Consider the following 23,477-nt stretch of genomic DNA (forward strand, 5'->3'; position numbering starts at 1 on the left):
TCACCAGTCCAGGTACCCCCCAGAACCATTCTGGGGCCAGCCGAGGCAGGTCCCCCCCCCAAAAAAAGCCTGTCCCAACCAAGTCACATTTATGTCATATCCAGCCCTTGTAACTACAGCTCTGGTTTATACTGTCGTGTGTGTGAGTGAGTGAGTGAGTGAGTGAGTGAGTGAGTGAGTGAGTGAGTGAGTGAGTGAGTGAGTGAGTGAGTGAGTGAGTGAGTGAGTGAGTGAGTGAGTGAGTGAGTGAGTGAGTGAGTGAGTGAGTGAGTGAGTGAGTGAGTGAGTGAGTGAGTGAAGCCACTTCTGACCAATGGCAACTCTGTGAATGAATGACCTCCCAGACGTTCTATGATTAATAGCCTTGCTTAGGTCTCACAGTCGGAGGGGCTGCCCTCTAGCAGCTGTCTATTGGCCAGAGCCGGGCTGAGCTGTGAGCCAAAGTAAGCAGGGCAAAGAGAAGCAAAACAAAACAACAAAAAGAAAGGAAGGGAGGAAGAAAGAGGGTGGCACACTTTGCCCGGTGCCTTTCTGAGTGACAGGCTCCCCAGCCTATCCCGAAGCCAGAGAGGGGTCTTGAAATAACCTCCTCCGGGCACATACCATTGGACAGTGCCATAAGCAAGATCAGTCCCTTTCTGAAAACAGGACTGTGGGAGGAAAAAAGAAGAGATCAAAGGGACAGATCTCACCAAGAAAGGAAAGAGAGGAAATTGCAGGTAAGGCAGAGGGGCTGGATTTGGGAGGAGGGGGCACTGTGAGAGGGGGAGGAAACACATCCAGGGAAGTAGAAAGGGGAAATGCCGCAGAAGAGGCTGCTCTGTGACTCACGCAGAGCTGCGACTGGGGAAGTGGAGCAATCCCCTGGACGAACAAAATGCAGGCAGAAAGTGGAGCGTGTGTGAATGGAGGGAGGCGCAAGGAGATCTGGGAAATAACCTAGATCAGATGAGTGAATCCTGTCTGCTGGAAGCAGCTCTGTGGAGGAAGAAGGTACATTTTTTAATGTATTAGCTCAAAATGCATTGTGGGAGAACAGAAAAAGCTATGCCTGGAGGAGCCGTTGGTCTCCCAAGTGGGTGGAATATGGGGGATTGTTATACGCTGGGAGTTAGTTGCTGTAAGTTGCAGGTTCCCACAAAGGGGCCATACAGTGAGTGTAAGGGCTGAAAGGGAGATGGCTGGGGGGTTACCATGGTTGCCCGGGGCTGGGGGAACGTGGCCCCAGGCACAAACACAAGCATCAAGGAAGCAAGTGACATATTAACACCTGGGTATGCCTGTGGGATTGGCATACAGGGAGAATTAGCATTTGGGCACAGGGGGTGGGAAGAGGAAGGTGAGGATTTATCGGTTATAGGAGGGAGGGAGGGAATGTCAGAGAGAGGTTGTTTCGGGAAAGGGGGGAGCGAGATCTGCTTGGCCAGCCATTGCCTGTCTCTCCCAGATTATCCTACCTTGCAGGGTCATCAGGAAGATAAAAAGCTACTGTGAACTTCTGGGTAGAAGGGAGGGGTACAAATGTGGTAAATATATTTCTTATGTGGAAATATCCTGAGGTTATGAAGTTCTGAGAGAATACCTAGGAACAGCATAGAAGTCCCCTTGATCTCCCCACTTCGTGACAATATTTTCTTAAGGGACAAATCCTTAGGCAGTGCTGAGAGGGATATGTAACTAACCGTTGTGTGATTCCGGCTCAGCAATGTGAATAAAGAAATGGCAGGCTGATGCATGCATAAATGCTGCAATGTGAACCCAGGCAGAGGTAGAATAGCAATCTGTGGCGTGCACTGTTGTAGAGCCAATACATGGAAGCATCTGGTAGTGTATCAAAGGAATTGGGAGAGAGGATCACCTGGTAACAAAGGGGGGCTTGCGTGGTATAGTGGTTAAAAGTGGTAGATTTTAACCTGGGAACAGGGTTTGTTTTCCTGCTCCTCCACATGAGCAGCGGACTCTAATCTGGTGATCTGGATTTGTGTCCCCATTCCTCCACATGAAGTTTGCTGGGTGACCTTGAGCTAGTCACAGTTCTCTCAGAGCTCTCTCAGCCCCACATAGCTCACAAGGTCTGTCTGTTGTAGGGAGGGGCAGGGAAGGCAACTGTAAGTCACTTTGAGACTCTTTAAACATTGGCCCCTTCCACACACGCAAAATAATGCATTTTCAAACCACTTTCACAACTGTTTGCAAGTGGATTTTGCTTTTCCGCACAGCTTCAAAGAGCATTGAAAGCAGTTTGAAAGTGCATTATTCTGCATGTGCGGAATGAGCCATTGAGAAAAGTGGGGTATTTAAAAAAAACTCTTCAGTTCTTCTGCTTTGTGGTGGGAGGGTGGGATATAAATTCAAACAAATAAACAAAAGCCCCGAGGTACCCCAGTTCTCATGACAAGTGTATCTGGGTGACCTTGGGCTAGTCACAGCTTCTCGGAGCTCTCTCAGCCCCACCTACCTCACAGGGTGTTTGTTGTGAGGGGGGAAGGGCAAGAAGATTGTAAGCCCCTTTGAGTCTCCTACAGGAGAGAAAGGGGGGATATAAATCCAAACTCTTCTTCTTCTTCTTCTTTCCCTTCAGATCTCTACAAACACAATTTTAATATTTTCCCCAAGCTATTGGGTTTTATTATTTACGCTTAATCAAAGTACCAAAAAAAACCTTTATTAGGTAGGCATAAATACCAAAAAGACAAAAAATCACAGCAGGGAAAGACGAACAAATCAAATACAAAATAGGTTAAATATCTCTTACCGTCAGGACCTGCAGTAGAAACTGGGCTGTTTTCCCCAGCACCATAGGATCATTACTATTCAGTAGTTTTACAATGCTCGCTTTTGGAGAACAGCTACGTATAGTCCGCAATGTTAAAGCATCCCTGAGAAGCTTATATTTTGGCCATCTGTCTACAGATTAAACATTTTGCCCCTTTTGCTCTTTTTGGATAGAAAGAGAACATTTTGAAGCCTTCGGTTCGTCAGACAAGACTGTCCCTCCGCTGTTTTTGAGCACATTCTGTGGTAACCATGTCAGAAGACCAACACTGATCATTTCAGTCCCGTCACTCTGAGCCCAGCGCACGAAGCTGGCATCTGGGTGCAGCCCAGCAACTCCCCGAGAAACAGATTTCACTGGTCCAAGGCACGGAGTTGGACAGACTGAGAAAATGGCTGCCGAGGTAAACACCGTACCTATGCTCGTTGTTCATGTTCTGCCAGAACCAGCCCCTGAGGAGGCCGACGCCTTAGAAAGGTTGGCCATCCTGCCCAGTTTGGTGCAATGTGGCACAATTGAAGAGCTACTCCATTGTGTGGCTCCGGAGCAGGTGCATGCTGGGATGACACAGTGCTGGGAAGACTCTTGGGAGCAAATACTACAAGCCATGGGAACCCAATCCTTGCCGTGTATCTCTGGGAGTGAAAAGCCGGAGCCCGAGGAAGTCCAGTGCCCTCCAATGTGCTCGGAACCAGCAAGAACATCTCAAGAAGATCTGACAGACATAGATGACTCTTCTGAGGCAGTGCCAACATTGTCGCTCTCGTTTAACAACACGTGGGTGCTGAACTTGCACCTGGAGGACGATATCGAGGCCTACCTGGACGCATTTGAAAGGATAGCGTGTTCCTCCCAATGGCCCAGGGAGGAATGGGTCGCCCGGCTGAAACCATGTCTGAGCGGCCAAGCTCTTCTGGCCTGCAATGTCCCCGAGTCCCTCTCTACTCAAGACTACAACCTAGCGAAGGAGAGAATCTTGAACCTGTATGGCGTCACTCCAGAGAAACAACGTCGGTGCTTCAGGCAGTTCCAATACCAGGAGGCTGGGGGCCCCCGAGAGGCGTACGGGAAGCTCCGGACGCTCGGCCACCGCTGGCTGAAGCCAGAGAAACACACCAAGGAGGAGATCTTGGAGCTGCTGTTCCTGGAGCAGTTCCTGTCAATCCTGCCGCAGGAAATGCAAAGCTGGGTCAGGGAATGCGGCCCCGACACCTGTGCCCAGGCGGTGGATCTTGCCGAAAGCTTCCAGCTGGGAAAGCAGGTAACTGAGGGGAAGGAGGGAGAGATGGAGAGAAGTTGCTGCTCCCTACGAGAAAGGAGGCCTTCATGTATTCGTTTCTTCCCAGGTGGGATCTGAGGATGTCTCCGAATTACAGCTCGTCTTCAGATTACAGAGAAAATGCATGTTTTGGAGGGTGGATTCAATGGGGAAGCTGCAGTGGTGGGATCCAAAAATTTTAGTAACAGGTTCCCATGGTGGTGGGATTCAAACTGTGGCGTAGAGCCAATGGGGCTTGGCGGGGCACGACGGGGGCGTGGCCGGACATTCCGGGGGTGGGGCATTCTTGGGCGGGGCTGTGGTAAGGACGCAGCCGCTGTGCCGGTCCTTGGGCAGGAAACAAATGCACGCAGGCGCAGGCTGCCACGCACGCCGGTGCACCTCCTGCTAGACTGCTTCAAGTTCTGCGCGCTACTGCTGAGAGGAGGGGTGTAACTAAGGCAAAAATCACGTGGCAAAATCACCAATTAGTAACCCCCTCTCGGCACACACAAATAATTAGTAACCTACTCTCGGGAACCTGTGAGAACCTGCTGGATCCCACCTCTGGAAAGCTGGCTGGATCCAATCTTCTATGTCTGGGGACACTGTCTAGATCCCATAGCTGAGTTGGGGCTGGCTGCTGTGTCAGAAGGCTGGGGAAAGGGGCCTTTCCGTCAGTGTATTTTGGGTCTGGCGGAGTTTGGCTTGTGCGTTCCCGCTCCATTTCTGAACAGGTTCTTCTTTTCTCCTCTGAAAGCCAGCGGTGCCGTTCAGAGAGGTCTGCGTGAAGTTTGCTGATGACGAGTGGTCCTTGCTGTCCGAGGAGCAGAAAACGTTGTACTGCGAGGTCATGCTGGAGAACTTCCAGAACGTGTCTACACTGGGTGAGAATCGGCCTGGTCGCTAGGCAACAAGCACCAGGGGTGACCCTTTCCTATTTCCGTCATCAACCTGGAGGCCTAACGATGCAATACACTGGCTTAGATCCATTCAGCCTTTTCACATAGGCCCCTTCTGCACATGCAGAATAATGCACGTTCAATCCACTTTCAATGCACTTTGCAGCTGTGCGGAATAGCAAAATCCACTAGCAAACAATTGTATTATTTTTCACCAGTGTATTGTGAAAGTGTATTGTCGAAGGCTTTCACGGCTGGATTCAAGTGGTTGTGGTGGGTTTTCCGGACTGTGTGACCGTAGTCTGGTGGATCTTGTTCCAAAGGTTAGGAACAAGGTCCACCAGACCACAGCCACACAGCCTGGAAAACTTACCACAACCAATTGTGAAAATAGACTGAAAGTGCATTATTCTGCATGTGCGGAAGGGGCCACAGTCTCTATTGCATATGACAACTCCCATCTGACAATGGTTTGGGTACATGTAGGTCAAAGAGGATGCCTTGGTACTTTTTTGCCAGTAGAAAAGTTGGTTGGATCCAACCCACTTTTCCCTGTCAAGCAGATTTACTCTGGAGAACTTGATTCCCTAAGCGCCTATTCCTGTGCTAGGTTTGATGTATTACTTTCTGCTATGCTACAAGGCAGGTTTAAAGGAGTCCCTAGAGAGAAGAGACTGTGTCCATGCGATTCAGATCAACAAGAAACTGTACAGCATCTGTTATTTTGCTGCCCAAGGTTTAGTAAAGCTAGGACGAAGTACCTGACATTTCTAACATCACAGCATACTGAAATGTCGGGCCGACAAAAAATTATCCTCTTACTGAACAATAATAACTTGACTCAATGTGAAGCAGGGGCCAAGTTTTTATATGTGATGATGGAAACGAATTGATGATTTACTTCTGGTATGTTGTACAGTATCTGATTTTAAGATGTCTCTTTTTTATCCTGTTTTTACATTTATCTGTTTGAATCTATATTGTGTGCCAGTAAAGGGTTAATAATTGATTGATTCCCTAACTCTTTTCTCCTTTTTTTTTTTTTTTTTTTGCAGGAGTGTCTCGGCAAAAACCTGAGTTAATCACCCAGATACAGCAAGGGGGGAAACCATATTTCCAAGATCAAAGCCCACACACGATAAGAGAAAATTCTCGAAAAGGTCAGTTCAAGGAAGGGGGTGAGAAGGGAAATTTAGCGGTGGCTCACCTGTGTGGGAACCGAGTGTGGGAATTCAGCCTTTGATGTCACTGGGAAAAGCACAGCCAACGTGGTGAAGTGGTTAAAAGCAGGTGGATTCTAATCTGGAGAACCGGGTTTGATTCCCCACTCCTCCATCTGAGTGGCAGAGGCTTATCTGGAGAACCAGATGCGTTTCCGCACTTCTAAATTCCTGCTGGGTGATCTTGGGCTAGTCACAGTTCTTTGGAACTCTCTCAGCCCCTCCTGCCTGACAAGGTGTCTGTTGTTGGGAGAGGAAGGGAAAGGAGCTTGTAAGACACCTTTAGTCTCCTTACAGGAGAGAAAGAGGGATATAAATCCAAACTCCTACTCCTACTCCTCCGGGGAAGGGATAATCCTACAAGTCAGTCCAGTTGGTTTGTTTATCCATTCTGCAAAATGGGTGTTGGGGGCAGGCAAGTAAAATACAGGGGTGAGGGGGCATGAACTGCATACAGGCAAAACGATCTGGCCCAGAAATGGCCCCGAGGGATGTAAGTTCCAGCACCGAGTAAAATTGTAATGAGTAATATAATATATTGTAATTTGCTTCAGGCTCCATAAGTTACAATGCACATAGTAATTAGCTTGATTAGAGCAAAGGAGAAATGCTTGGCAGGGGGGAGGAAATTAGCATCTGTAGTGAGATAAGCATTCTATCAAATGGAGTGAGACCTTCCTTTGGGTTGGATTCTCTGATATGCACATGTTTTTCCCTCTCCCAAATGCACAGCACCTCAGATCAGAGAATCTCCATGATTTCTAAAACCTATGAAAGTGTGACTTTCCCTCTCCCTTCACAGGGAGAGTGAAGGAGATCAATATGCATTTCACTTTTTTGGGGGGCGGGGGGTCTCACTCCTTCGGCTTTGCCCACCCACAGAGCAGCAGTTTCTCCTGGTCTCACAGGCACCACTTCAGAAAGATTAAAAGAGCTGGGTTGTTTTTTTAAAAAATTTAATGCTAAGGGTCTGTTCTTTAAGGAATAGACCCTTGAAATTGACCTAAATCTTACATGGTCTAGCACAGTGTTTCCCAACCTTTTTAACGTCATGGTACCCTTGACCTCGCTCTTCATATCTCAGGGTACCCTTGAAGTTCGTTTGATTTTTTTTTTTGCATTTTTTAGGGTTTTTCCCGTTTTTGGCTTGTAGGTGGGGGGAGTGGCAAGCAGGGGGAGGGGAGGGGAAGCCACGTTGACAGCGGTGTTGTTTGTTTGCCTATATTCAGCATGGATGGGGGGGATTTAAAGGGAGAGCTCCCTTTAAATCTACCCCCCCCCCCAATCCACGCCGAATTTAGGCAAATAAAACAATGCTGTTTTTCAGTGTTGTTTAAAGGGAGCCCATGAGGCTTCCAAACCCCCCCCCCCTTTAAAATCCATTTGATTCTGGTGTGGGGGGGCAGGTGGTAGCATTGTCATAGCATCCCAGGGTACCACGGAACCCTGGTTGGGAATCACTGGTCTAGCATGTAAGAACAAGGAACTGGGAGCAGGCAAAATGGAGGCTTGGCTTGGCTGGGAACACTTCTCAGCAGGAAAATCTGTTTAAACAAAAAACAGTGTGAAAACCGCACTGAGGAAAAAAAAACCCACGAGGTGAGCACTGCATGCATAGGACAGTGAGACAAGGACAGATTTCATGGCTTTAGGGTGTCTCCGAGTCTTCATAATTTCAATAGTAAATCAACTGCGGCAGTTCATTGAGCGCATTTTCGGCATATACATAACCTTCTTCCCAGAAATGACAGCCGGGGGAACCTGTTCGTCTCCACTTTTTAGCAGAAACCAACATTGCACAACATCGATTTCCTTTTTGTCAACTGTGAAACCACGTCTTTTCCTCTTTCACACAGCAATTTTTAAAAGGTTAAAAAAAGCACAAAAACACTTCTAAAAAAGACAGTGCTGAATAAACACACAAGGCCTTGAAAATCAAAACACAGTAGGCGACCCACCTGGAGTACACATAAGAACATAAGAACATAAGAACTAGCCTGCTGGATCAGTCCAGAGTCCATCTAGTCCAGCACTCTGCTACTTGCAGTGGCCCACCAGGGGCCTTTGGGAGCTTACATGCAGGAGGTAAAAGCAATGGCCTTCTGCTGCTGCTGCTCCTGAGCACCTGGTCTGCTAAGGCATTTGCAATCTGAGATCAAGGCGGATCAAGATTGGTAGCCATAGATCGACTTCTCCTCCATAAATCTGTCCAAGCCCTTTTTAAAGCTATCCAGGTTAGATAGCTGCTATGAGGAAAGAAGAGTTAAAGTTAGAATCCCAGTGTGGCAGACAGTGTGGCATAGTGGTTAAAGTATACTTGGGGGGACACAGGTTCAGATCCCAAAGCTTGCTGGATGACTTTGGGCCAGTCGCCCATTCTCAGTCTAGCCTACCTCACATGGTTGTTTTGTTGATGAAACAGAGGCAAGGATATAAGCCACTTCGGGTCTCCACTGCAGAGAAAGGCAAAGTATAAATGAAGTCAATCCAATTCCTGCTTTTGAAGTCTCAGATCTTTTCCTTGCTCTTCAAATATTTTCTTCCCCACAAAATTCAATAGCAGCAGGAAAAAAATGAAGATTTCTGCCTCTGGTAATCTCTGGAGTCCTTTATTACAGATAACAAATCTTCATTAGGTTAGGTCTCTAACAGGTGAACCAGGACGGCCGCAGAAAGTACAGGAACTTGAGCGTATGGTAGCTTTGGGACTTATTTCCCCCCCAGTAGTGGGAAGATGTTTATTCCCGTTCCAAAGCAATATATATATATATGATTTTTCCTTCTCATATCCTGCATTCATTTTTTTTTCTCATCGTTAACTAGAAATCTGGACTAGGAATTACCCTGTTTCCCCGAATATAAGACATCCCTGGAAAATAAGACGTAGTAGAGGTTTTGCTGAAGTGCGAAATATAAGGCATCCCCCAAAAGTGAGACGTAGCAAAGTTTTTGTTTGGAAGCATGCCTGACGAACAGAAAACAGAAATATAAGACATCCCCTGAAAATAAGACATAGCGCATCTTTGGGAGCAAAAATTAATATAAGACACTGTCTTATATTCGGGGAAACACGGTATTGGGGGAGGTCCCTTCAGAGACAATCTTGCACCAACCTTTTGTTCTTTCTATTGCAGGGAAGGCACTGCTTCAAGCCTTTAAGAAGCTGATAACGGAGAAGAAGACGGCAGCCAAGAGAGCCCAGCTAGTGGAGATGAGTCAGTCCACAGCAACAGAATCAACTCAGGACTATTCGAGCCCAGAGGATGAGGCTGACAATGAATTTTCCACCCCTGAGAAGCCACAGTCTCCTAAGCACCACGAACAGGGGCATACAAGATTGTCGCCGGGCAGAAATTGCCCCACAAAAGGGCAAGCGTTAGTCCCTAAAGATAAGATTCACAGAAGGAAAAAACAGGAGACACCCCAAATCAGCACGCTTGATTCCAGGCCGCAGGTGACTCAGGTGCAAGGAGAAACATCTGGAAATCAGGAAGCCAACACAACGAATGCAACCCCCGTGCCCCGTAAGCTCCAGAAGAGACCGGTGCCCCAGGGCGGACCTCCGAAGCTAAAGAAGCAGCCGTTATTGCTAGGGGAACCCCACCAACTGAGAAATAAATTTGAGGCGACCAATAACCCCCCCAGACTGAAGAAGGAAAGGCTGAAGCAAGGCGATACGCTTCTTCAGCAGAAGAGCCAGCCTCAGAAGAAGGAACTGTCCATAAAGGTGAAGTTCCAGGAGACCACCACTCAAATTACCACGTGGCACCCGCCGTTCTGCACCTCGGTGGTCTCAGACCTCACGTGTCTGGAATGCGGGAGGGCCTTCAAGCAGAGGGCCGACCTGCGCCGCCATCGCTACGTCCACACCAAGGAGAAGCCGTACGCCTGCAAACTGTGCGACAAGCGCTTCGGCCACCCGAGCAACCTTCACATTCATCTGCGGACGCACAGCGGCGAGCGGCCGTACAAGTGCCCGGAGTGCGGGAAGGCCTTCACCCAGAGCTGCAACCTGCGGACGCACCGCCTGATCCACACTGGGAGGAAGCCGTTCCGCTGCTGCTTCTGCAACAAGTCTTTCCTCCACCGCTCCATCCTCATCATCCACGAACGCACACACACCGGGGAGCGCCCCTACGCCTGCTCCTTCTGCCCCAAGCGCTTTGGGGACAGATCCACTTTGGTGCAGCACGAACGCACGCACACGGGCGAGAGGCCGTACGCCTGCCGGGTCTGCAAGCAACGGTTCTGCCAGCTTTCACATCTTGTCAAACACACCCGCGTCCACCCGGGGGCCAGGGGGCCACCGTCCCAGAGAACAAATTCCTCTCTGGGCCGGCAAAAGATCACGCAGCCGAATTCCAGCGACCCTTGCGGAATAACACAAAGCAGTTGATTTACTCAATCAAACCACCCCCCTCAGTGGTCTAGTAGAGTGCTCCTGATTAAACCGGAAATATATTTTTTCAACAGTTATCTTTCAAATCATAAATATAAAAACTGTAGACGGCTCCCACCTTTCAAAAAGAAAGACATGGCTCTTTTAAGACAGAACTCCGAGATGCAACAAGCACCGTCTTCTAAAAACAAAGCATGCTCTTATTTCTCGCTTTCTGAAGCGTCGTTTTACTCAGATTGTGGGTCAAGGAAGATTTTGTTGAGTGAATGAATAATAGAATAAATGCGGATGTCAAGGACTGGCAAAAAGACAAATAGAAGAAGAAGAAGAGTTTGGATTTATACTTCCTTATATTTCTGTCTTGTAAGGAGACTCAAGGTGGCCTTCAAGCTCCTTTCCCTTACTCTCCCCGCCACAGACACCTTGTGAGGTAGGTGGGGCTGAGAGAGTTCAGAGAGAACTGTGACTGGCCCAGGGACACCCAGCAGGAATGTAGGAGTGGGGAAACAAACCTGGTTCACCAGATAAGCTTCTGCCACTCAGGTGGGGAATCAAACCCGGTTCTCCACATTAGAATCCACCGGCTCTTAACCACTACACCTCGCTGGCTGTAAGTGGGTTCTAGATCAAATCAAGCCTGAACTCTCTCTAGAGGCTAAAATGACTAAACCGAGGCTATCATACTTTGGTCACGTTATGAGAAGAAAAGACAATAATGTTGGAAGAAGTGGAAGGCCGCAGGAAAAGAGAAAGGCCAGCACGGTGTGGATTGACTATAAAGGAAGCCTTAGCCCTCAGTTTGCAGGACATGAGCAAAACTGGGCTGATGATAGGATGTTTTGGAGGTCGTTCATCTGGTTGCCACAAGTTGGAAGAGACGGCGCTCAACACACACGATAGGATAAACAATACTTGATAACAATAGAATAAATACCAGACAATTTGCTCCCCTTGAATGGCACCCAAGAAAACTGCCTCAAAATAGGCCCAGCCCTGATAAGTAGAAAGTAAAGAATTGTGTGTTCAGACTTTTGTAAAATGATGCGGCTGCCAGGTTGGGTAAACCTTTGTGGACTAGTAACCTGCGCAGATTAATTTTCAAGGTTGCCGCCGTCTTGTCTGTTCCTGCGCATTGTCATCTTCACTGGAATTTTGTACCCCAAATTTGCTCTTCTGACTGAATAACCCGCATGATAGCTTTTTTCCTCCTTACATTTATTATTATTATTATTATTATTTTATTGGACTTATATACCGCCCCATCCCCAAAGGGCTCTTTATATCATCCTTGGAGGTTTTGTGAATACACCATTGGACGTATTTGCATGAGGGTGTGTGTGTGCCTGGGTGCGTGGGCCTGGGTTCATTTTGTGTGTTCCTGTCAAGAATGCTTATATTATACACCTGCGCAAGTTTGTATAGCATGTTCCTATCTATTGCTGAAGTCTGTGTCCTGTCACTGTATCTCCTGAGGATGCGGAGTTCTGGAAAAGTCCCAGAATTTAACAGCTGCAATGAAAGAGGCAGTTGAGACGAACTGGCAACTGTTTGATTAACTTCTTTCCCAGTTTGAGCCAGTGGAACTCCAGTGCTCAGTAGCTGCTCTCTGCTTCCGTAGAACTTTGGGCAAACGTTTGGTTGCTGGGGTCAAGCCGATTGAAGGGGATATTTTCCAGAGGTGGGATCCAGCAGGTTCTCACAGGTTCCCGAGAGTAGGTTACTAATTATTTGTGTTACTAATTGGTGATTTTGCCGCGTGATTTTTGCCTTAATTACGCCCCTCCTCCGCTCCTCAGCAGTAGCGTGCAGAGCTTGAAGCAGTGTAGCAGGAGGTGCACCGGCGTGCGTGGCAGCCTGCGCCTGCGTGCATTCGTTTCCCGCCCAAGGACCGGTGCAGTGGCTGCGTCCTTGCCACAGCCCCGCCCAGCAATGCCCCGCCCCCAGAATGCCCGACCACGCTCCCATCGTGCCCTGCCCCGCCCAGCCCCATTGGCGCTGTGCCACTGCTTGAATCCCACCACCATGGGAACCTGTTACTAAAATTTTTGGATCCCACCACTGATATTTTCATTTAATGTTCGATTTCCACTGTTTTTAAAGATTCACAAATTCACAGGTGCAATGTCTGCTAAAATAAACTATAAAAGAATGGTGCAGTATGGTGGGGAGGAGGCCAATTTTGGGGGAATGTTCCTGAGATTCAGGTGGACTAAAAGTTACACTGCAGAAATTAGGATGAACTAATGAGATGGTGGGAAATACTGTCAAGCCACAGCCGACTATGGTGACTCTGTAGGGTTTTCAAGGCAAGAGAGGAACAGAAGTGGATTTGCCATTGCCTGCCTCTGTGTAGCCACTCTGGATGTTCTTGGTGATCTCCCATCCAAATCCCAACTAGGCCAGAACTTATTTGAGCTTACAAGATCTTATAAAATCAGACTAGCCTGGGCCATCCATGCCAGGGTAGGATGGATCAGTAGCTACAGTGAATAGATTTACTGGTTCAGGGTTGCAAACAACCTCTTGGAATGAACAAGAATAATCTCCAGGCAAATGGGAACAAACTATTGTCGAAGGCTTTCACAGCCAGATTCAACTGGTTGTGGTGGGTTTTCCGGGCTGTGTGGCCATGGTCTGGTAGATCTTGTTCCTAACGTTTCACCTGCATCTGTGGCTGGCATCTTCGGAGGTGTATCACAGAGGGAAGTCTGTTACACCTTGTGTCCAGTTACAGGATGTAACAGACTTCCCTCTGTGATACGCCTCTGAAGAGGCCAGCCATAGGCGAAACGTTAGGAACATGCGGGCAAAACGTTAGGAACAAGGTCTACCAGACCACGGCCACACGGTCCGGAAAACTCACCACAACCAGTAACAAGCTAATTCTTCTTCAAGGCCAGGGCATATGATTTAAGCTAAATACAGTAGTGGGTGAATTAGCTGGAAGGAGGCTGGGTTAATACTGTAGTGGAGAATTATACCTTGGAGTTTCCCTGATTACAAAACATGTATTATTTTGAAGTATGTGGCATTGGAGTTTGGGTGGGGGGGAATGATCTATGAATTAAACTTTGAAGCCATGGGCTTTAGATGAAAATGAGAAATAAACTGTCGGATGTATAAACATATTAAACCGACTGAGTATTATTGTTTCTTGTTAATGTCGCCCAGAGATGATATTAATACAATGTGAACAGAAGTCAGAAACATGTATACCTCTTTGTTCTCCTTCGGGGAAGGTAGAATAAAAATGAGAGAGATCGAGAGATCACCATGGCTCGCCCGGAAATGGCTACTTTGTGGTTTCACAGTAGATAAAAAGAGGAAAGAACAAAGGATTGAGGTAGGCTCAAGCTGTCATACAAATGAGTGAATATGGTCCAGTACAAAGTACCAGCATAAAGGTTAGTAACCATCATCAGGAGTGATCAGCTTGAAGAGTTCCCCAAATTTCTCAAAATGCTTCAGGGTGGGTCGAACTGCATTCAAACCACACTCAAGTTCTAACAGCTGTGCTGAAGCTCCATTCTGTATGGGAGCCCTTCTCTGTGAGAGCCAGCGTGGTGGTGTGGTTAAGAGTAGGTGCACTCTAATCTGGAGAACTGGGCTTGATACCCCGCTCTTCCACTTGAGCTGTGGAGGTTTATCTGGTGAGCTAGATTAGCTTGTCCACTCCAACACAAGCCAGCTGGGTGACCTTGGGCTAGTCACAATTCTCCAGAGCTCTCTCAGCCCCACCCACCTCACAGGGTGTTTTTTTGGGGGGGGGGGAGGAGATTGTAAACCCCTTTGAGTCTCCTTACAGAAGAGAAAGGAGGAAGTATAAATCCAAACTCTTCTTCTTATAGAATCACTGCCTCAGTAGCAAGTCTGTACAGGTCCATCTTTCTAATTAAATATCCTGATTTAGCGGCTGCCGTAATACCTCCCTACAACTTTCCAGCCTGGCCTATCTGTCATCCTCAAAGTTTATGGTGTTCTAGAACTTAAACAAAACAGTAATTGTTGTTCAACTGGCACCAGTCCTAAGGAGTAATGGATTCAAGGTGAAGGAAAAGAGATTCCGCTTAAACATCAGGAAGAACTTACTGACCGTCAGGGCTGTTTGACAGTGGAATTCACTGCCTTGGAGAATTGTGGAATCTCTTTTGGAGGTTTTTAAACAGAGGCTGGATGAACATATGTCAGGAGTGCTTCGAGTGTGTATTCCTGCATTGCAGGGGGTTGGACTGGATGGCCCTTGGGGTCGATTCCAACTCTATGATTCTATGACATTAAAGTCTCAATGCCGATAGTGGACAGAGAGGATTGCAATGGGTGAAAGAAAGAGCTTCCCCCCGCCCTTACCTGTTTTCTCAACTTGAAACAGGCAGGAGAAGCCAATACCTGCCTAATGGGGAACCTTGTGTGAAGGAATAGACAAGATGCTGTTCATCCAATTACTGGAATGGAGGGGACTTAAGTTTCCTTGTTTCCATGAACGGCTGTTCTGATCTGAATCCGGCCCCAGTATATCCAGGAATTAAGCCTTAAAAACGACTGGGAGCTCAGAATTCCCAGTATACTTACCATTTGACAAGAGCCTGGGTGGTTCCAGAAACAATTTCCCACGTGATCAGGGCTCTCCCTTTCTCCCAGCTTCCAATCTGAACCACGGGAAATAAAAATGTCTGCGTTACTACTTTTAAGAACTCGTTTAAAACCATCAGTTCAGCCTTTGTCAGGATCGGAGATCAGCAAACAAGATGGCAGATGAGGTGAACAAGATTAATTATCATAAAACGTCCATTCGTTTTAAAACATACCCGTTTAGATGACTAAATACAAAATAACAAAACGATTTGTCGAACCTAGCCCACATTTCCCACTGGCATAGAGATTGTAACATTGGCCTACCTTACAGGGTTGTTGTTGTTGTTGTTGTTGTTATTATTATTTATTGGGTTTATAGACCGCCCTCCCCCGAAGGCGGTCTATAAAATCGAAGCAAATTATATATGCGATGATAGAAGAAGTGTTACTACTAAATCACCCCTGGTCCACCCTGCGCGCAAATAAAGTAATGTTTCCCCTTCAGTCATGTCCGACCCTGGGGTACCACTGCAAGCAGTGATTTCATAGGCAAGCCGTTTTTGTGGGGTAGTTTGCCATTGCTTTCCCCAGCTATTCTTCAACCCCTAGCTATGAGCTACGTACTCATTTACAGACCAAGGAATGGATGCATGGCTGAGTTGACCATGAGCCAGCTGCCAGGATATCTGACTCACAGGGGGCTCGAACTCCTGGCCGTGTGAGTGGCAGCGCAAGCACATGGGATTTTAAATCCCGGACATGCGTTCAAATAGGGCTGCAGCTTGTCCAGGCCCTGAAAGGGTTAAAAAATCAAAACTGCCGCCGGGCTCCTAGAGAGGCTCCGAGCTCTCTAGAGGAGGGCTGCAAAATGTCGCCTCGCTTTCCTTTTCCGCCCAAACTATGAAAGGAAGGTGATTCGGCTCATGAATTGCTTTTTGCAATAGCGGCTGCAAAGGAAGGACGGGGCTGCGCGGCGGAAAAGGGGTGAGCTCGGTGCATGGCGGGGTGGGGGGTGGGGGGTTGCGCGGAAACTACAAAGACCCTCAAGGTTGCAAGCTGGGGAAGTTCCTCTCCTTCGCTGTGGAGCCCTGGGGACCCTCAAAGACTCTCTCGCTTCTTCTCCTGGTGGGGAGTCCATATCCTTTTGGGATGCGAGAAGCCTGTTTTGCATTAAATCCTGGGCTGGTTGCATTGCATTAAATCTTGGGCTGGTTGCAATGCATTAAACCCCGCGTGCCCCGCTTTGGTGTTCTCACGACAGCCGGACACGCTAGATTAGACACGGATCTGATGGAAGCCCCCCGCCCCCCCCCCCTGCACGCGGGATTGGTGTCAGTCTTTTGGATGCTCTGCCCTCTTGCGTCCTGGACCCTATATGTCAGTGGTTCTCAACCTTCCTAAAGAAGAAGAAGAGAAGAGTTTGGATTTATATCCCCCCCTTTCTCTCCTGCAGGAGACTCACAGGGGCTTACAGTCTCCTTTCCCTTCCCCCCTCACAACAAACACCCTGTGAGGTAGGTGGGGCTGAGAGAGCTCCGAGAAGCTGTGACTAGCCCAAGGTCACCCAGCTGGCGTGTGTGGGAGTGTAAAGCCGCGACCCTTTAATACAGTTCCTCATGTTGTGGTGATCCCCAACCCTAACATTTATCCATTTTACAGATGGAGAACTCTGATGTAGAGAGTCTCAGGGGACCCCTGTGAAAGAGTCGTTGGACCCCCAAAGGGGTCGCGACTCACAGGTTGAGAACCGCTGCTATATGTCAAGAGTGCTGGAGATACATCATTTGACTAAAACTAATACTTTTGTTTATTTTTTTCCCTGACAGGGTTATGCCTGCCCTGACTGGCGGCAGATTTCTCTAACAGCAGACCCAAGTCAGAAACCTGACATTTCCTCCCAAGTGGAAGAAGCAGAGAGGATTCCCTTGCTGTGGAAAAGCCGGCGACGACAGTCTCTTGAGAAATAAAATGGCCACTTCTCCAGAAGAAGCGATGGGCCTGGGCCTGCCATCGCCGATTCACGTGAAATTGGAGGCCCAGTGCCAAGCAGACGATGGCACGAGAGGAGAAGATGAAAAGGCCCCTTATATGATCCAGTCTGGGGGCGCTGAGGAGGTTTCAAGAGGGGCACCCATGCTGAGGGTGAAGCAGGAGCTGGCGGAGGAACAATTTCCCAGCTGGGATTGCCAGTTGCAGCGAGTGCTGGAGGTGGTGCAAACTCCCGCCATTGCCCCACCGTGGGACAATTCACAGTTGCCTCCTCTTCCACAAGTAGGCAACACTGAGGCCTACTTGACCACTTTTGAGCGGGTGGCCGATGCTTCCCAGTGGCCCAGGGAAGACTGGGTGACCCGGCTCATGCCTGTCCTCAGTGGGCAAGCCCAACAGGCATATTTTAGCTTGGATTCAAAAGACAAAGGGGACTATGGGAAAGTGAAGGTGGCCATTTTGAGGCTGGACAGCTACATTGCCACTGAGACACAGCGCCAAGGTTTCAGGCATTTCTGTTACCAGGATGCTGAGGGGCCACGGGGGACGTGCCAGAAGCTACAGGAGCTTTGCTATCGCTGGTTGAGGCCTGAGAGTCAGACCAAAGAGCAGATCTTGGATCTTTTGATCTTGGAGCAGTTCCTTGTAATTCTGCCGCAGGAAATGCAGAGGTGGATTCGAGAGCGTGGGCCGGAGACCTGCGACAGAGCAGTCGCCCTCGCCGAGGAGTTTTTGCAGGAACGGCAAGCGACCGAGAGATGGGAACAACAGGTGAGGGACTTCTAAATTCCGATCTTGGTTGGCAAGGCAGCGGGATTTGATTTTTAAGAAGGGAACTCTATATTTATGCATGTCTATTTCAAACATTTATTAGCCACCTTTCTTCCTTGTGGGATTCAAGGCAGCTTACAAAATAGATAAAATGCATCTAGTAGAATACAGAAAATACACTTTAAAAAACCAAAATGTAAAATCACGATTCAGGACTGCCAATAAATTACTTACATGCAATCCTAAATAAAACCATCTTCCACTGGTTCCTAAAGGTTGCGCACACCCTTTCCCCAAGCTGAAAGTTTCCACTCCAGCTCAGAAAGCTTCTTACTATTTACAAAGAACCCTTTTCCCCATCTCCTGCCATTTGCTCTCATGAATTTTGCAGGTGAAAAGAAATGCTTTGGGAACATAAGGTTTTGATCCAGCCAGTTTTTTTATCCAACCTCAACCAATTTTTCTCTTTGATCCACCCATCTTCCCCATAGCAACTGGTACCGAGAGTTGATATTATGTGACATGGAGGGGGGTGGGCATAATGGTGGCTGTTTTGCGGCTTAAACTTCAGTTTTGGAAATAGAAGTCTTGCATGCTTTTTTCCTGATACCGATTTCAGTAAAACAAATCATCCGAATGTAGGGTCTCGTTATTGAACAGTCCAAGGGCACAACACTGGCTCTGCTATCCCAACTCTCCATGGTTTTGTTTGGTTGTTTTTTTCCCCACCAGATAACTGTGCCTGTTGAGATGGTGATCATAAACTCCCCTATCGTAGATCAGGCTCTTTCTGACACAGTGCCGAGACATCCTGCCAAGGAGACCAACCAAGCGGACAAGAAGAACGGCAGCTCCGAAGGTACCCGTAAGTGCTGAGGATGAATATTTCTTGCCATGGAAAAATCAGCATCTTCGTAACGCTGAGCAAAAACGAGGGGCAGAATTAATATAAGGATATCCATAGGAGTGTGAGGGGGGATTTACCTTGAAGAGGGGGAGGATCAAAGTGCCAAGGTGATATGTAGCACCCCTGCATACTCCACCCCAAATCTTCATGCCCAAGAGGTTAATGGCACTGAAACATCTCTGTCTTGCAGGCCCTGTTAGCTGACAGAGAGTTCTACCAGGCAGGAGCCAGGGCAGAGAGAGAAAGCCCTGGCATTGGTCAAGGCCAGTCACATGTCCCTTGGGCCAGGGGCTACCAGAAGGTTTTTATCAGAGGACTGGAGCATCCTCTGGGGGCAATATGGGGCATTCCACTGTGGATCCCAGGGTCTGTAGTTCTTCCCTGGGCTAGTGACATGTTGAAGACTTAACAAGATTCCAACATGAGCTTTTGTGAGTAAGAGATCACATCTTCAGATGGTATTAAGAAGAAATCATTCCACATTTTAATGGGGACAGTTTCAGAAGGAAAGGGAGGAGAAAGTCAACGGCCAAAGGTGACTTCGTGGCAGAGCGGTGATTCGAACCCTAGTCTCCGTTGTCCGAAATGGCAGTATACCAATTTCAGTGGTGGGATCCAAAATTTTTAGTAACAGGTTTCCATGGTGGTGGGATTCAAACTGTGGTGTAGTGCCAGTGGGGCTGGGCGTGGCACGACGGGGGCGTGGCTGGGCATTCCTGGGCGGGGCTGTGGCAAGGACGCAGCCGCTGTGCCGGTCCTTGGGCAGGAAACGGATGCATGCAGGCGCAGGCTGCCACACATGCCGGTGCACCTCCTGCTAGACTGCTTCAAGTTCTATGCGCTACTGCTGAGAGGAGGGGCGTAACTAAGGCAAAAATCACGTGGCAAAATCACCAATTAGTAACCCCCTCTCGGCACACACAAATAATTAGTAACCTACTCTCGGGAACCTGTGAGAACCTGCTGGATCCCACCTCTGACCGATTTGTTCACGTGACTCACTGGATGTTTTCTTTCCAGCCCATAGCAACTTTGTAAACAGAACTGGGGCCAAGGAGGCCCACCAGGGAGAGTCTCAGGTAGAAGAGCCGGGAAGGAGGCCTCAGGGAGGATTTAGAGAGGATTCCTTCCCGACAGCTGACCCTAAAAGAGCGTCCATGAGCGAGCTGAGCCTGGGGAGACCGCAGAAGAGCTGCCTCTCGGTGAGGGTGCTGAAGGACAAAGACCTCGACGGGGTCTTTGCTGACCCGGAAGTCAAGCGGCACCTGTGTAAGGAGTGCGGGAAAAGATTCCGCAAGAAGTGGGACCTCATCAGGCACGAGAGGATCCACACGACGCAGCTGCTGAGAAACCCCTACCTACTCGCCCCTTGAGTCGCAAGGGAAACAGCTTCCTAGCAGCTGAACCACGAATCCCTCACGAAACACCTCCTCATCCACTCGGGAGAGAAACCCCATCAGTGCACTTACTGCGGGAAGAGGTTCACGCGGCGCTCGCACGTGGTCAACCACCAGAGGCGCCACTCGTGGTAAGAACCAGTGTCCTCCTTTTCTCCCCTTTAGGGTTGCATTTGGGAACAGATGGTGTTTGGTGGGGCCTTCTGTAAGATGCCCATTTAAGAACAATGTTGGGATCTCCATGAGCAAAACTCCTCATTCCTCTTTTGTAAAACCACGTGCATAGCAGCCTGATCACAGTTTGGACCACCAGTGGGGAGGCCTGTTGAAGTCAGTGTGGCATAGTGGTTAAGAGCAGGTGGATTCTAATCTGGAGAACCGGGTTCCATTCCACCATTCCTCCACCTGAGTGGCAGAGGCTTATCTGGTGAACCAGATGTGTTTCCGCACTCCTACATTCCTGCTGGGTGACCTTGGGCCAGTCACAGTTCTCACTGAACTCTCTCAGCCCCACCTGCATCACAAGGTGTCTGTTGTGGGGAGAGGAAGGGAAAGGAGCTTGTAAGCCACCTTGAGTCTCTTTACAGGAGAGAAAGGTGGGGTATAAATCCAAACTCTTATTCTTCTTAATATCTGGCTCTCTTCTGCCAAAGCGGGCTCGTAGGGGCTTCTCAGTATGCACGGATTTAAATGAAATGTCCCCTCGGGTCAGAAATTCACCTCCTGTGAACAGCTAGTGCAGTGATGGTGAACCTTTTCGAGACCGAGTGCCCAAAGTGCCAACACAGCAATTTAATTTGAATACTGAGGTTTTAGTTTAGAAAAATTTTCGAGGCGTGCGTTACTCAGGAGTAAGCTTGGTGGTAGTCAGTGGCTTTGCTTTGAAGCAACGGTGGAACTCTTCCAACGGGTGAATCACAACCCTAGGAGGGCTTACTCAGAAGCAAACCCCATTGCCAGCAACTGAGCTTACTCCCAGGTAAAGGATCGCGCTTTGGTTCTTCGCATGAAAATCAGTTTAACAGGGTTATCTACACTTCTTCCCCCAAACTAGGTCTTAGGTTTAATGCTAATAATCGAGCCCAGCAGCCCAGGCCAGCCTAGATATGTGTGTGTGTGCGGGGGGGGGGGCGGCGGGGGGGGGGACTCTGTTTGCGAGTGCCCATAGAGAGGGCTCTGAGTGCCACCTCTGGCACCCGTGCCATAGGTTCGCCATCACTGAGCTAGTGTGTCAAAGCCTGCAACCCAATGTTGGGTTCTCCTGCAGCAGCTGTAGACCAGTGGTTTAGGTTTCCATGTTGTTTGCCTCACTCTCACCTCCAATGTACTGAAGATATAACCTACAGCACATCTTACCTTCCCCAGCTCCTGCGCGTTGCAAAGAAAGATCAGGAGTGGCTGGCAAGTTTTTTTGCTTTTTGAAGCTTGTTTACCGTTGTCCTCTAGAGGAAGAACCCAATAATGTTTTCCCCCAAACCTCTTCTTTAAATGCTTGCCTTTTCTCTGGAGTGATAGTTTTCTATTTGTGTCCCATGTTGAGTCGTTCTTAGCCTTGGGCCCCGTCGCCCTTGATTTCTTGTTCAATTTGGGCCTTCAACGATAACCTGAATTGACTGAGAGCAACTCTCTGCTTCCTTTGTTCTAACGATGCGCCCTCTGCTTCGGTTGCAGCCAAGGAAGGTCTTGATGGAGCATCCGGCGAGACTTCGTATGTACGACGGAGGGAAGAACGTGGAAGCATTTTTACCCTGCAGTTCAGAGGACAAGAGCAATGATGTGTTGGGCTACGACGCTGGGAACGTCCGCTAACCTGTTAGAGAGAGTGACCTTGGGAGAGTTCCCTACTCACGTGCACTTCAAGTCTGGTGACGAGCCAAGGAGAAGCCATTCCTTTCAAGGCCTTCTGTTTTAATCAGGGTGGGGAAAGGAACCCTCCTTGTGGCAAGAGACTGAAGGGAAAGAAACAGGATCCAAGCAGCATTTGCCAGTTTGGGTGGGCGGACATCTTTTTATGTACTTTCAGAGTGATGAGCACAGCCGGAAAGATCGAGCTGTGCTAATGCCTTTTGAACAGGTATTTTATATTATTACCCTTGCTGAGGAAGGGCATCCTTTTGATGCGTACATCTGTGTTGCCTAAATGGGGCAAGGGATGCCCTAGATTCCCCACAAATAACAGTGGGTGTTGGCTGGAAGCGTCTTAGCACTTCGACCTTCTGTGCACAGGTAGACATAATGCTTCTGCTACCTGGCCGGATCAGCAACTGAAGTGAGCCATTCTCAAGCGGGGAGCTTTTGGGGAGCGAAATATGCTACAAGAGCAAAAAAAAACCCCACCCTCGTTGCCTCTGGGGACAGTTTGAAGACGCTGCACCAAGACCAGGCCCACGGCTTGAAATAAACTCTAGGGCAGTCAGTCTTGACCTTCAGGTTTGCCATTGGGCGGCCTCTCTGTGCAGTCCCGTGTGCATGGGTGGATGCGTGGCGCGTTTGGTTTTATGGAAGATGAACATTATCACCTGCTGGTCTGGGCTGAGGAAACAGCCGTCGAAGGCGCAGCTGCTGTGATTGGTTGAAAAGTGGGTGAACTTGGTGGGAGGAATGGGCGGGGACACCAGAAGCGTGTTAGCCTCACGCTGTTGGGATGCTGCTCTATGCATGTGTGCCAAGAAGGGTTCCTTCAGGGCCTCCTAGCAAGCCGATTGTCCCTGCCATTGGCCTTGCTGGCTGGGAGCATGTCCTTGCTGTTTCTAAGTTAGTGGCTGTTAATGTGCTTCTATGTTCAAAACGGTTACTTAAAAACAAAACAAAACCTGATTCTGTGGCTGCTTAACTTATTTCCCACTCTTTGAGACAAACATCACAAGATTTGAATAGAAAGTGTTGATCATAATCATATACTCAGATATCTGCTGTAATAAAAATCTGTGGGGGAATCATCAACACTCCCCCAAGCAGCCGTAGTTGATGATCTTTGGAAGCAACGCTGTGTCTGTCATGTTCTGGAACTTTCCTTGGAGTAGAGTTCAGAATATTTTTTAGCATGTCCAAATAGCAAACAGGAGAGGATGCGTTGACATGGTCATGCGGCCATACTGTTGGGATTCCTAAAACAATACACATGAAGAAGAAGAAGGAGAGTTTGGATTTATATCCCCCCTTTCTCTCCTGTAGGAGACTCAAAGGGGCTGACAATCTCCTTTCCCCCCGCCCCCCACAACAAAGACCCTGTGAAGTAGGTGGGGCTGAGAGAGCTCTGAAAAGCTGTGACTCAGCCAAGGTCACC

General features: G+C 48.5%; 2 protein-coding genes across 4 annotated transcripts; both read left to right on the forward strand.

Moving 5' to 3' along the window:
* Positions 1 to 451: 451 nt before the first annotated feature.
* On the forward strand, positions 452 to 10,984 carry LOC125445084 (zinc finger protein 570-like). Of its 2 annotated transcripts, none has more exons than XM_048517924.1 (5): positions 452 to 719; positions 2,950 to 4,037; positions 4,795 to 4,921; positions 5,992 to 6,096; positions 9,291 to 10,984. In XM_048517924.1, the coding sequence occupies exons 2-5, from the start codon at positions 3,168 to 3,170 to the stop codon at positions 10,550 to 10,552; spliced, it is 2,364 nt and encodes a 787-aa protein (XP_048373881.1). In that variant the 5' UTR covers positions 452 to 719; positions 2,950 to 3,167; the 3' UTR covers positions 10,553 to 10,984. The 2 variants fall into 2 exon arrangements, with proteins under 2 accessions (XP_048373881.1, XP_048373882.1); XM_048517925.1 differs by lacking the exon at positions 452 to 719 and adding an exon at positions 801 to 993.
* A 4,996-nt stretch (positions 10,985 to 15,980) lies between these two features.
* Positions 15,981 to 23,150, forward strand: LOC125443933 (zinc finger and SCAN domain-containing protein 16-like). 2 transcript variants are annotated; one of them, XM_048516315.1, is made up of 6 exons: positions 15,981 to 16,111; positions 16,954 to 17,887; positions 18,620 to 18,752; positions 19,815 to 20,126; positions 20,235 to 20,322; positions 21,863 to 23,150. In XM_048516315.1, the coding sequence occupies exons 2-6, from the start codon at positions 17,096 to 17,098 to the stop codon at positions 21,876 to 21,878; spliced, it is 1,341 nt and encodes a 446-aa protein (XP_048372272.1). In that variant the 5' UTR covers positions 15,981 to 16,111; positions 16,954 to 17,095; the 3' UTR covers positions 21,879 to 23,150. The 2 variants fall into 2 exon arrangements, with proteins under 2 accessions (XP_048372272.1, XP_048372273.1); XM_048516316.1 differs by having other exon boundaries at positions 18,620 to 18,746.
* The last annotated feature ends 327 nt before the right edge of the window (positions 23,151 to 23,477 follow it).

This window comes from Sphaerodactylus townsendi, linkage group LG15, assembly GCF_021028975.2.
Source record: "Sphaerodactylus townsendi isolate TG3544 linkage group LG15, MPM_Stown_v2.3, whole genome shotgun sequence".
Lineage (NCBI taxonomy): Eukaryota > Metazoa > Chordata > Lepidosauria > Squamata > Sphaerodactylidae > Sphaerodactylus > Sphaerodactylus townsendi.